The sequence below is a fragment of the Quercus suber genome, unplaced genomic scaffold (assembly GCF_002906115.3).
Source record: "Quercus suber isolate HL8 unplaced genomic scaffold, Cork oak 2.0 scaffold_1334, whole genome shotgun sequence".
NCBI lineage: Eukaryota > Viridiplantae > Streptophyta > Magnoliopsida > Fagales > Fagaceae > Quercus > Quercus suber.
The window spans coordinates 1-13,863 of NW_027070719.1; the positions used below are offsets into that span (position 1 = coordinate 1).

The window sequence follows — 13,863 nt, forward strand, 5'->3', positions numbered from 1 at the left end:
GCTATCTGGAAGCATACCTAGATGTGTTAAAAATTTTAGTGCCATGGCCACAAATAATATTTCAAATGACCACTTGAATTCTTATCGTAATTTTACTTATGGTGAAACTCTCCCACTTGAAAGTGAACTGCTTGTGATAAAGGGAAGCATTTTTGAGTATAGCACCATTCTCCAATTTGTAAAAAGTATAGACTTTTCCAAGAATAGTTTATCAGGAAAGATCCCCGTCGAAGTTACTAGTCTCCAAGGATTACAATCTTTGAATTTGTCATATAATCTCTTGATCGGAAGTATTCCTGAGAATATAGGTGCTATGGGATCACTGGAATCTATCGATTTCTCTTTGAACCAACTTTCTGGTCAAGTTCCCTCAAGCATGTCAAGTTTGACATTTTTAAATCATTTGAACTTGTCAAACAACAATTTGATTGGGAAAATTCCTTTAAGCACTCAACTACAAAGCCTTGATCCATCTAGTTTTATTGGAAACAAACTGTGTGGACCGCCACTTACTAATAATTGTGCTACAAATGGTGTAAAACCCAACATAAGAAGTAAAGATACTAGTGGACTTGAAGTGGATTGGTTCTATGTGAGCATGTCACTCGGCTTGGTGGTTGGGTTTTGGGGTGTATGTGGTCCTTTACTATTGAATAAGCAATGGAGAATGATGTACTTTCAATTCCTAGATCACATGGGGTACAAGCTTAAGAGTGCTGTCTTGTTGTAAGATTCTTAATACCTTGTGCAAATGTTAAATATTTTGATCATGTTAAATATTATAAGTAAATGTTGTCTCGATCATGTTAATATTTTGATGATTTCCAAATAATCTTTTTGCTGGTTAATACTTATATTATTAGTTAATTCACTCCATTAGCGTATCTGAATATGGTGTTTCTTCCTATGAACATCAATGGTAGTCCGATTTGTATTGTCATGTAATCCCTGAAGATTAATATTGTAAAATCAAATTTTAGTTCATAAAAGTAACTGATTTGTTAAAAGTAGTAATGTAGTATATACTATATACTGTTTCTCTTACTCTAAAGAGAAAAGTTGATATATTCATCCGGCTATCCTAGCAGATCTCTTTAGAATCTCCTAGTGATCACTTTCAAATATCTAAAGTCTCAACATGATTGTGTATAACTGCACAAACTAAACATTTAGTTTATAACAGATTCCAAGGCTATCATTTGGATATGTTCCAACTAGATTTTAAGAAGGAAGCCCAGTTTACAAAATTGTGGCTCTCAAAAGTCTACTTCTCCTCCCCTGCCAAATAGGAGAAAATTTTCCTACAATTTTAAAGAAATAAATAAGAACTACCTTGGATCTTGATTTTAAGGTTTTTCTGATTCTTATTTTTTCTATAAATTTTTATTAAATGTACACAATATTGTGATACAGTAGTAAGTCTAGTACTATGCTTCTGTTTACCCAGGTATGCCAAATGATAGTTAATTTACCATACCTTTCTCCTAAATAACATATCTCAGTATTCCTTGAGTTTCAGGATATTTAAAACTAAATGGTTCATGTTTTCTAGAGTTCTGGTCATGCTTGTATAGGACCAATAGTGAAAGGTATTGTAAGGGGATTTTGAAACTTAGTTTGGAACAATTTTACATGTTTTTGGTTTGCTATATAGGTAGACAATTTCTCAAACATATTGTAGATGAACATGGAACTTGCAACTTGCAATTTAAGCTAAATGGTATGCTGTGAAATACTCTCTCCCACTTGCAAGAAAGTTTATAGTATACATGAAGGTCCTAGTTAGGTCCTAGTTACAAGTCTTCAGAGAAGCATGACCCTAGCATACATTTAAAAAAAAAAAAAAAGCATACAAAAAATTCTCATGTGTTGAGAAAATCAAATCATAAACAATAGTCCTCTTCTTTCTAAGGTGATATTTAAATGATCTTCTTGGTTAATTGCTAGAGAAAATGAACACGGCAAAAACGTTATTTATGAGATAAGTATGGATGTTTGGTTTTGGCTAAAAACATATTTAACCATAAGCTTGTGTTGTTTCCTGCCATGAACATGCTTCTCTTGCTGTAGTTTTCTCTGTAATACCCTACAATTCCAACTAATGCAAAGAAGTTCCAATGTAAACTGCAATGAGGAAGAAAAACAAGCCCTTCCAAGTTTCAAAGCTCTCACAAATCCTTCAAATGGGCTTGTTTTTGACTTTTTGTCTATTCAAGAAGATTGCTATAGATGGATTGGAGTATGATGTTACATCGTAAGTAGAAAGTTAGGTCAAGCTCCAACTAGGAATTTCATATTCTGTTGAGGATATAGATTAATGTTGGGTGGCAAGATTCATCCTTTTTAATTGGAGCTAGAACTACTAAATTAATTGAATTAATAATTCTACTGATATGGGCATTCCAAGCTACTTTGATTACTTATAGAGACTTAGACATCTTGACCTCTTGATGCGTATCAGGAATCGGCACCCAACAATTTGGAAAACTCCATTAGCACAATTCTTGAATCAGTGAGCAGGCTTCCTCACCTTTTTGTCCAAGTTGAACCAACGTTGGTCCCTATAATGCATAGAATGTTAACAAGTGATGGCCAAGGTATGTATTCTAATACCTCAATTTGGCTTATTTTTTACATTATTTCTATTCTTTTCTGAGTCTTTTTATTTCCTGATAAAGTTTTGTTGCCAAAAAGGATTGGTGGGCCTTGTATATGTTGTTATCAATAACTCTCAAGGGTATTTAATTTGATTGTGTTTTATGTTTTCTGTATTTATTGGATTCTTTATCTTCTTGAGTGTTTACGATTGACAGTTGTTTAAAGGATTGGTATTTCTGCTATTTCGTATGGGTACATAAAGGGTTTCAGTATCCTGTCCATGTGCCTTCACATGTAAATATACACAAGCACTTCTGCGTAAAGGGTAATTCCACTTTGTTACTACAGTTCATTTTTCTATTGAATTTTCTTGTGGCTTGCCAAGTAAAAAATTTAATTTTTTTCTTATGCCCCCGGTCTTTGAGTTTTGCTAATACTTGGCGGATAACCTATCTCATATCTGCAAAGACGTCTGATAAACTATTACTTCTTTTTACAAATGAAGATGATCCTTTTGGGAACATCAAGAGAGCGACAAAAATAGATATGACATGGACCACATTGCATAGAGCTAAAGTACTTTTTTGCACTTGCTTCACCGGTTTTCTTAAAGGGATTTTAATCTTTTGAAAGTCATTGATACTTTCTTCTTCTCTCTCCCCATGGGATGCCCAAGATTTAGGCATCTCAATTGAACTTCTTCCCTTGAGTCAGCCTAATGAGGAGTTCAATGTTTCACTTTTCTTTGCTGTATGGACATAGCTCATTTTGATTTATTGAGTGAATTTCTTGTCTGATTAGATTAGTTACATTGCTTAATACTTCAAACCTTATTTGTTACAGGATTTGATTGGATTGGAAGGGGATGACTTCACTCAATTTTTACCAACAGTGGGAGAGAATTATGCTTTCCTCTAGTTTTTCTTTATGGTATTACTTGTGTGCTAATCATTGTTGCATACTGCTAGTTACATGCTAACAAACGAACAGCTTTTGAAATCGTGTTTTGAAAACATGATTGTGAAAACACAATTTCACAATTTTAACCGAAATTGTGTTTTCAAAACACGAATTCATGTGTGTCCCTTACATAGTGTGTAATTATCACCACTCTTCCTCATGTGCAATTTTCAGGATTACCACATATCATATTAGAAGTGGGGGAACTGATTGTTGCATTATTCATCTGAAATTGCTTAAATATCTTAAAAGTTTTGATTTTTGAAGTCTGTCTTGGCTTTTTGAAATTTGAAAAGAGTCATTGTTATGGGAAGTTGATGATATTTCAAGAGCTGTAGGAACCTCAAGGTTTTAAGTAGAAATTGGTTTGACTCAAAGAAAGCAATAGACAAGTTTAGATTACACTTAAGGCTTTCTACGAACAATAAATATTTAGATAATATTAAAAGCTTGGATGAAAATTGAGCATATGTGTTGATAAAAAAAAAAAAATGAACATCAATTTTTTTTGACAATGGTGCAACGTACTTTGAATGCAAAAGAGCATAGGAAGGTCAAATAAAGTCATTTGTGTTAAAGTTGTGATCAGTCTTTTAGTAATCCACTCCATAGTACAAGATCATTATAAAATTGCATGATACCTTAGTCCTTACGCAACACTTAGCAACATAATTTCAGTGTAGAAGATTAAAAAATAATCAAAAGTATGCCTGAAACATATCAATGCTTCTACTGTTTTCTGTACCTTGTGATGCAGTTTAATCATCAAATTTTGATAAGTATTAATGGCAGTTGATATTTGAACAGTAATAGAAACATGATTTTTTGTCATTCGAATTTATTCCTTCACATGAAATTTTCACAGCATGCTACAATGATATAATCTCCATGTTAGGTTTTATTATATTGTGTTGAAGATTTTTGAGTGTTCAATATTGATGCTGAAATTTATATTGTCAAGTTCCTTTTCCTAGTCTTAAGTATTTTCCCACTTTATGCCAAGAGCCTTGTAGCTCAGTGACATACCCTGCTCTCCTTTAGGAGAGCCAGGGTTTTGATCCCCCCTTCCCCCATTATTGTAACTATCGAAAAAAGGTATTTTCTCATAAAACATCCATATTCCAATTTCAGATTGGAAGATATGAAGGATCAGCTGAGAAAGCATCTGTTCACAAAGTGCATAGTTAAAACTTAAAAATTGCATTTTCAATTGCTAATGGGTTATACAATAGAAGTTGTCACTCACCACTGTTGGGGAGGCCACCTCAGTTTGTCACAACCGCTTGGGTCATATAGTTGCTTAGTTGGCTAGAAACTCTCACTCATAGCAATCGGGTTTGAGTGGTCCTTGGCGACGTCATTTAAGAGTGTCAAATGTCTTGTACTTGCAGTTAGGTCGTGAGCCTATACCAAGAATAGATTTAAAATTAAAAACCAGAGATACTTCTTTGTTGAGCACATGGATTTGGCCGCCAATTAAACTTATTACCAGCTTGTTAGAGCCAGGCCATGCAGCTCAGCAACTCAGGCCATGATCTTGTAGCCCAATTTAAAAAAAATTAGCACATGTATCATATTTCTATGCCAGTGCTGATTAATAAAATTTATGGTGGGAGGCTGCCTCACCCGACCTCACCTGTCACCTCCAACAGACGGTTAGACAGTCTTGATTAATAAAATTTCCACTGAAACTTTCTCAATGGTCGGGTGTTAATTCCAGCCAGCACTAGGTTTCTTATTCCTAGGTTTTGCTTTCTTGCTTGGTGCCTATATTAAGTAAGCCTAGGTGCTGATTCCTACGTTAGTTTTATTTTTTGGTTCTTCAATTTTGTTGTCGTATCTATTTAGGATTTTTCCTGCATCAAAGGTCTTTAGAGAGATCACTAGTTCATTTGTTAGAAGGCTACACGGAAAGAAAAGGTACCAATAAAGTTAACCTTCTTTGTGTGGATTGTGTCTTTGGGAAAATTCTCACGATGGATAATCTAATTAAGCAAGGAATGGTTATTGTAGATCAGTATTGTATGAGTAAATAAAGCGGTGATAATATGGATATCTTGCTATTTCATTATCGAATTGCCATGGAGTTTAGGTTTCATCTTTGTGCTTATTGATGTTGGATGGATGATGCCTAAATCAGTGCACAGGTCACTTCAATATTGGAGAAAGAGACCAAGTTCTTTCAGATATAAGATTTTGGAATTCCGTACAATTATGTCTCATTCGGACCTTTTGAGGGTCAGGAGTTATCGGCTGTTAGATTTTTATTCCATTGAATCAGTTGTTAAGAGATGAGTTATACCATCTAATATTGTAGAGTTTTTGGATTCTTTGTATGTTTGAGATGTTTTATGGGGGATAGTTGATTATAGAGCCAGCAAACTATATCTTGATTTGTACCCTTTGTAAATAATCAATACAATTATTCATTGCTTATCTGAAAAAAAAAATAAGGGTTTCTGGTTCTTAGTCATCTTTTTTCTCTAGTACTAGTTCAAATTACAAAATAAAGTGAGTTGATTTCAAATTTCAAGTGTATTCTAATTGAATTTTGTTTATTGTTTTTAATTTGAAATTGTGTTAGTTTTACATTTTGGTTAGCCTTACCAATTTCCTGGAAAATTCTCAGAAAGAGATTATCGGCCATGGTGGTCAGATTGAGCTGCCAGGAATGCACGTGATATATCTTCCCCACACTGAAGACATCAGACATGTTGAAGAGGTAAGAGAAATAATTGAGTTGGTTAGTTGACTTTTAGTAACATATTAGTAAAAAATACGGTGACATCTTGCAGCTTTAATTCAAATTCAAATGGTGCTGCACCAAAAGCAATTGATGATCAAATTGAGAAGGCTAGTGCTTTAATGGAAGGTATCGATTTGAAAGATTTTTCAGTATGCCAATTTTCCAACCCTGGTATGTTGTATAATTGCATTGCACTTCTGTAACTTTAAAAAAGAGAATAATACTCAAGGTTTAGTATTTTATTTCCTAACAGCTCGTTGTCATGTATACCTTTCAGGTATTGATTTATATTGAATATCACTTGAAAGGAAATTCTCATTGTTCTAATAACTGTGTTAGACCTGCCGGTCTTATCAGTTCAAATATGAACAAGGATCTATATTAGTCCACACCACAAACAGAATTTCTTATTGAAATTGGTGAAAATCAAAGGACTAGAGGTTCAACCGCCAAAACTCGTTTTCATCAGTTGCTTACTTACCAAAAATTTTTTAGCTTACCAAAAAGAAAGAAAAGCAAGCTTACATGCATTACTTCTTTTACTAGTGAATGCATTGACACTACTTGGGTGGTGTGAGGCATGAGATCTGTACACTCGAACTTTGAAAATCTGGGAAGGAACCATAACTTTACCATCTTATCCAATGCTTTTTTGTGTACCGATGCCTTCAGCGATGCTATTTTTTACTGATACATTTCCGATTGATGAGGTACTCTACTATTATCACAAAAACATAAAAAAAAAAAAACATAAAATGTTTTACTCACTCAAATTACAAAGGGATTCTGAGATTGGCAGATTGAGAGAGAGTTCTGAGTGATTTAAAAGAGAGTGAGAATTGTGAAGATGTCTGCAACAGTTGGAGGTGGCGGTACTGGTGTTGGTACAGGAGGACAAGAGGAAGACAGGAAGCCTATGGATCAGTCTACACACATTAATCTCAAAGTCAAAGGCCAGGTTTTATATCTTTTTTTTTTTTGGGAATTGAATTTTTTCATCTGGGTATTCATTGTTTTGGTTTAATTTTTCTGGGTTTGTGTCATCGTGCAATGTTATGGTGTTATTTTGTGGTGAAAAATGGTGTGTTGTCACTATGTTAAGTATGTTTCATGTATGTTTGAGCAAAATTAAAAAACCTTTGTATACACTTGGTGTTATGTGAAAAATATTGCTATATTATATGGTGTTATGCTAGAAAGCACGGACGCGGCTGGGAGGGTGCCGCACCTGAGTCCGACGCGGCCTGACGTGGGTGACCGCGAGTCGATGCCGTGTCTGAGTTTTTTTTTTTTTTTTTCTCGGATTTGTGCCGACTCGGCTCGATTCGCATTGACGCGGCTCGATTCGGCCAGAATCGGGCCATATTGAGTCGTATCGGGCGGCAACCGATACTGTCGATACGGCCGAAACATGTCGGAAACGGCCGAAACAGGCCGATATCAGCCTTGAAACTTGCCGGAACAGCCAAAATTTTGACCTCAGAGGCATAGTAATGTGTTTCCTGCCTTCTTCTTTCTTTGTTTTGTGAATCAAGGCATAGCAATGTATTTTTTAAGAATATTTTAATAGTAAAAATATATAGAAAATATAAATAAAAATATTTTTAATAATTTTTTAATTGCCGAGTCCTGCCGCACACGCATCCTACTTTTTCAAAAATTGCCGAGTCTCGCACCCGCACCCGCACCTATGCTTCATAGGTGTTATGTGGTTTTAATATGGTTTGTTGGCAGTTGGCACCATATAGGATTGTTTGCAATGATGTTGAACTGTGTGAGGAATGTTATACATGTTAGTATTAGAACACTCCATACCCACAACGTCCATAATTACGATCATGATGTACACACTCATGACGTGCACATTTATTACGCGAAGCAGGTGATGTGGACAAATGATGTTCACTAACTACTGTGGGAGAATCAATGCCCTAAAATTGCTGTTTCCACTTTGTGCCATGTGAAATCGGTAGTAATGTATTCTATACTTTGTTTTCTAAAAGTGAATAATATTTAGCTCATATTATTATTATGTGTTCTGTTACATTGTATCTTCATTTTGGAAATGTTTGTAAATTCTAAATGAAGTAAGTTTGTAAATGAAAGTCATCAATGACTTGAAAGCATTTATTCTTAGTTGAGTTTTTGCACTTGTTAAAATCTTTTAACAAATGCATTTCTAATAGTTCAAGAATGAGCTGGGTCTACTTTATTTAATAGAACTATGTTGTTTGAATACTCGGAAGGTGTACTTGGCCCTGATCAAATACATTAGGGTCACCCACCTATCAACCGATCCCTGTTTGAGAATCCCCAATCCAGACCTTCTCTGGCATTTACTATACGTGTTCTCACTGTGTCTGTAGCTGGCACTTACTAGACTGAATAAATGGTTGGTTTAAATTATATATGATTGGTTTGGTACTTTTAGCTACCATAAAGAGCACTCATTTACTTGGAAATAGCTGGATGTGGAATCAAATTGAAACTGTTTTGGTCTGGTGGACAATTTAAATTATCAATTTGCAAAATGTTTCAAGAATTTTTATTAAGACTAGTGAATTTTAATGCTTGCATTGCTTATCTTTAGTCCTTGTATTAAATGAGGGCTAAAGGCTAAACAACCTTAGTTGAGCTGCATTTAGAATTGGATTGTTCCACCATATTGGTTGGTTGGATTCTTGGGACTCAAATTTGTCACTTCTTGAACAAACAATGATCTCTTCTTTCTTATTTTATCCATGGGTGCCTATGTGCACATTCCATTGTATACTTTTCAATATAAATTTCTAGTTATATTAACTGTGGGATTAGTATCCTTCATGCCGTATCGCTTTTAATTTTGCTTTTGTTAGAGTTGCCTTTTTTAGCTTTTTAATATAACTTCCTGTTTGCATCAACAAAGTGTGCTGCCTCCTTTTCCAGTTGCATCTCATTTTTTAATCCCTGTGGGTCTTGTTTGATTGTAGGATGGTAATGAGGTGTTCTTTAGGATCAAACGAAGCACCCAGCTTCGGAAACTCATGACTGCATACTGTGAACGTCAGTCTGTGGATTTCAACTCCATTGCATTCTTGTTTGATGGGCGAAGACTCCGGGGAGAACAGACCCCAGATGAGGTAGAATATAATTATTTCCAAAATTTTTGTGTACTTGCAAATTTTAGTCAATATTATTGAAAAGAAAAAGAAATATGAATACAAGGTGTTCACAATGGTGAACAGAGAAAAGATGAAAAGCAAAGAAACATAGAAACATATAAATCAAGATTCCATTCTAAGAGAAGAAGTAAACTCCATGATAGAAGAACAATCCAAGAGGCCCCAACACCTAGACCAATCAAAGAGGCCCCATTATATTATTATTTATGTTCACTCCATTGGCATATATGAATATGGTGTTTCTTCTTATAAATTTCAAGGGCAATCCCATTTGTAGTTTTGTTTAAGCAATATGCTATAACTTGAAATGATGAGGCAAGTGTTCTTTCAGCTATCCTTTTAGCTCTCTTTAGAATCTCCCAGCGATCACTTAATTAAGTCTCGAAGAAAGACAAGAAGATTGTGCATAACTTGGCAAACTTAGTGTGTTCTTTGTAACAAATTACTAGGCTATTTGGTAGATCCCTTGCCACCAGTTACTAAAAAGAACGCCTACATTGAGAAAGCATGGGTATATACTGTCTACTTCTCCTTCCATGCCAAATCTAGCCTTCTCTTTCTAGTTAATTTTTTAATACCTCTCTCCTAAAAGACATGTCTCTCAGCAGTTCTTACCTCCAGTTTCATGACATTTAAACTGGAGTTTCTTTTTTTTTTTTAAGAGATATTATTCATTTAATATATTGGTCGTGCTTGCAGGGGAGCAATAGCTAAAAGGTAATGTCTATAAGGGATCTAGTCTCTTACTTGCGATTGGCCATATGGAAGTTTTACACTTTACTAGGCCCCAATTTAGGTGGACAATTTCTCAAACATCATATTGAAGAAGGAAATAGTACTTATCTTTCGCTGGATAATTGGCATCTTGAGGATCCTCTGTTACTTGAATGTGGACCTTGGATCAGTAATGACAGTCAGCGCTATGAATGCAAATGTCTCATCAGCTCGCAATGGAGGAAACTAAAATTAGCAGCCAACAAATTTGAGGCTTTGGTTCATATTCATGGCAAGTTTTTTGAGGTGAACATTGATCAAAATGCAGCAGAAAATTTCAATTTAGAAATAACAAAATCTTGAAAATTCAAATTTAGGGGGCATCATGGAATGCTATTAGACTTACTGCACCAAATGTTTAGCAGTGCAAGCTTTCCTGGTTTTCTAAATCTATTTGCAAGCTTAGTTTCATAGCTTGGCTAGCAATTAAGACTAGATCTAGGGATTGGTGGCTGCAATGGTGTTACCAAGATGGTGTACTGTGCTGCTTGTTTAGAAGATGGGGAAAGTAGAGATCATCTATTCTATTCTTGTGGATGTTAAAAACATTTTTGGGAGAAACTTTTAGGCTTTGTTCAATTCCTAGATGACCTATTACTTGGGATGCAGAGTTAGCTTGGCAATATGGGTTCTAAAAGGCAGAAGAGATTTGTTGTTATCATTCTTAAAGTTTCTTGGATTGCTCATATATATCACACTTGGATGGAGAAAACTCTTGATGGCGCGAAAAAACTTTCTTCAAGATTATTGTCATAAAGGTTAGATGGACTGGCATCAAGCAGGCACATTGCAAGTTCATATAGAAACAAAGGTTGTGTTCTGTTTGGAATATCCCTATGAATGTATTTGATTCTAAGTTTTAATTGTTGAATTTGTCTATCTTCTGGTTGCTTTTGTTGATATGATGACCTGTAATCTAAAGTATTTCATCCTATATTGTTGCTAGGGCTCTTTGTATTGCTTTGGTTCGTTGACAGTCTGCTAGTCTTGTTGACAACTATTGCTGCCTGTTACTGCTGTCTTTGTTTCTGATGAATAATTCTCACTCATCTAAATAAATAAATAAATGTTTAGGAAACAAAATCTTGTACTTAGTTAGTTAGTTAGTTAGTTTGTTTGTTTGTTTTCTTTTTTCTGAAGAATAGATTCTCATTCATCTAAAAAATAATTAAAAAAAAATCAAAGGTTGTGTTTAACAATCACTTGGCTAGGCAATGTTGCTTCCTTCATTATTTTTTGCAAAAGCTACAACAATTCAAGCCAACTTTGCACCTTGGTCTGAATGACATTAAATATCATGCTTGCATGTTCCTATACGCTTATTTGCTACTGGTATGCATTTTCTTAATTGAGAATTCAGAAAAAACATCTCAAATCTATAAGAAGGGGCACATGACCAAGAAGCAGTGTGGTGAAAGCTAGTAAGATTTGTTTTGGTTGAAGACCTACGTAATATGAAAGCTTGTCTAGTGAACTGTTGGGGACCAATGAAAAGAACACGAAACTTGCAACTTGGAAGTCGAGCACAATAGTGCCCCATGGAATACTTTATCCCACTTGAAAGAAACTTTGTAGATAGTGAAAGTTGAAGGTTCGATTTACAAGTCTTCAGAGAATCATGACCCTAGCATACATGAAAATTCTTGTGTTTATCTGCTACCGGTATGTAGTTCCATCTGAGAATGATAACCATGGTTTATTTTTGAGAAAATGTACAAAAGCATAAACATTATTTGTGATCTAAGCATCGATGGCTAGTTTTGGTGAAAAGCCTATTTAAAGCCTGATATGAACGTATTAAGTTTCCTTTGAGCAAAGTTCTTCCTTAATTATTGCTCATCATGTCTATATCTTTTATAATTCTTGTGCTACTTTTGCTTTAGTTTTCCTTTTAATACCCTACTAAGTTTCAAATGTCTTAAAAATCCTTCAAATGGGTTGTTGACTTTGTCTATTCATAAAGATTGTTGTAGATGGAGTGGAGTCTTATGCACAACATATGTAGAAATTTGGGTCCAACTTCGCTAAGGAATTCCATATCCTGCTGATAGATATAGATTAATATTGGGTGGCAAGATTAATCCTTCATTATTCTAGCTAGAACTACTAAATTACGAGAGTTTAATAATTCTACTTGTAAGGGTATTCCAAGCTATTTGGTTTCTAGGAGAGACTTAGACATCTCGGTCTCTCCTTTGCAGAATTTGGAGTATTAATACCTCAGCAGCTTAGAAATATGTCACAGCTTTAGTTTCTTAATTGACAGGGAAATGACCTTTATATGAATGGGCTAGGGTGGGTTTTTCGTCTTTCTCCCCTGCAATATTTTTATGCACGTGACATCAACTTTAAAGGGGAACAGAAAATGCTTCAGGTAATGAATGGTTCCCTTCTCTTTCAGCATTCAGGTAGTCTAAATGCCAATTTCATGACACACATTAGTCCCTGTAAATGTCAATTTTACATCCCAAGAAGAGATTAATCTTTCTATAAATCATTCAATGGCACAATAGCAATTAGTAAGAAAATTTAATACCTGTCCCAAATCATTGGCTTCCTTTTATAAGCTTGAACCATAGCTTATTCAGAATTATTCCTATTCATTGCAGGGACTTGTTTCAAGCTGGATGGGGATTTGTACCAGGACGGAGGGGTCAAATCTCAGCTTTAGTGGCTATCAGCTTAAAATCCAATAAAATTTCTGGAAATAATCCTCCAAAAATATGGTAACTTTCTTGAGTTGCTTCTCATTTGGTATTGGATTTTTGCCAAAAATAGCCTCAGGACATCTATCCTTGAAGCTAAGGGGTTTGTTGCTTGCAACTCGACTTGAATGCCATCCATCTCCCTCTTGCATCTATCCTTGAAGCTAAGCATAGACCATTGTACTTCTCACCTTTGATGTACCAGGTGACTTGAAAAACAAGAGAAGTGAACCTTCTCAGACACCATTGCATGCTAAATTGTTTATTATTTTGGCCTTCAATATATTCACATGCCAGCAGAGAGGAGCAGCGTTCAGTCTGAAAGCCAAATATAAATTGGCATCCAATTTCTCATTCCATTGTGTCATTACTCATTAGCATTTTGAGAGTACTTACATTAAACTGGGGAAGCAAAATTTGCCATGATTTTTGCTCAGCAGAGCTGCAGAAGAGTTCTTAAAGTACCAATCAAGTTTTACTAATCATGGTGGTGCCTTCCTTTATTCTTTATTTTAACATCCTACTGTATACACCAAATGAGAAACAATAGTCTTTAAGCATGCATATAGAGGAAAAGAAGAGTTACCATGCAAAGAAAAACTCTTTACTTTTCTGGTAATTCTCATCAATCATCAGTGATGAAAAAAAAAAATCATAGACAGCATAGCTGCACTCATTGGCAGGTAGATACTCGGTAAATCCTCAGATTTTATTTGGGCTACCAATTAATGAACAGGTAATTACTCTTCTCTTTTAGCTCCAAGAACTTCAGTTTACTTTCATCAGGCACAGCCATTCTAGTTGCTGCATTTGCCTAACCCAAAGATTATTATTTTTTATTTCTTTATTTTTGGAAGAAGGAAATAAAGATAGGTATCAATCACTGAAGGCCTAACAGAAATCATCATGCATATTATAC

At 35.0% G+C, this 13,863-nt stretch overlaps 1 protein-coding gene across 1 annotated transcript; it reads left to right on the forward strand.

Moving 5' to 3' along the window:
• Nucleotides 1–6,608: 6,608 nt before the first annotated feature.
• LOC111996908 (small ubiquitin-related modifier 1) lies at nt 6,609–13,429 on the forward strand. Its single transcript, XM_024028948.2, has 5 exons — nt 6,609–7,262; nt 9,274–9,423; nt 10,165–11,901; nt 12,506–12,613; nt 12,849–13,429. The coding sequence occupies exons 1-3, from the start codon at nt 7,152–7,154 to the stop codon at nt 10,177–10,179; spliced, it is 276 nt and encodes a 91-aa protein (XP_023884716.1). The 5' UTR covers nt 6,609–7,151; the 3' UTR covers nt 10,180–11,901; nt 12,506–12,613; nt 12,849–13,429.
• The last annotated feature ends 434 nt before the right edge of the window (nt 13,430–13,863 follow it).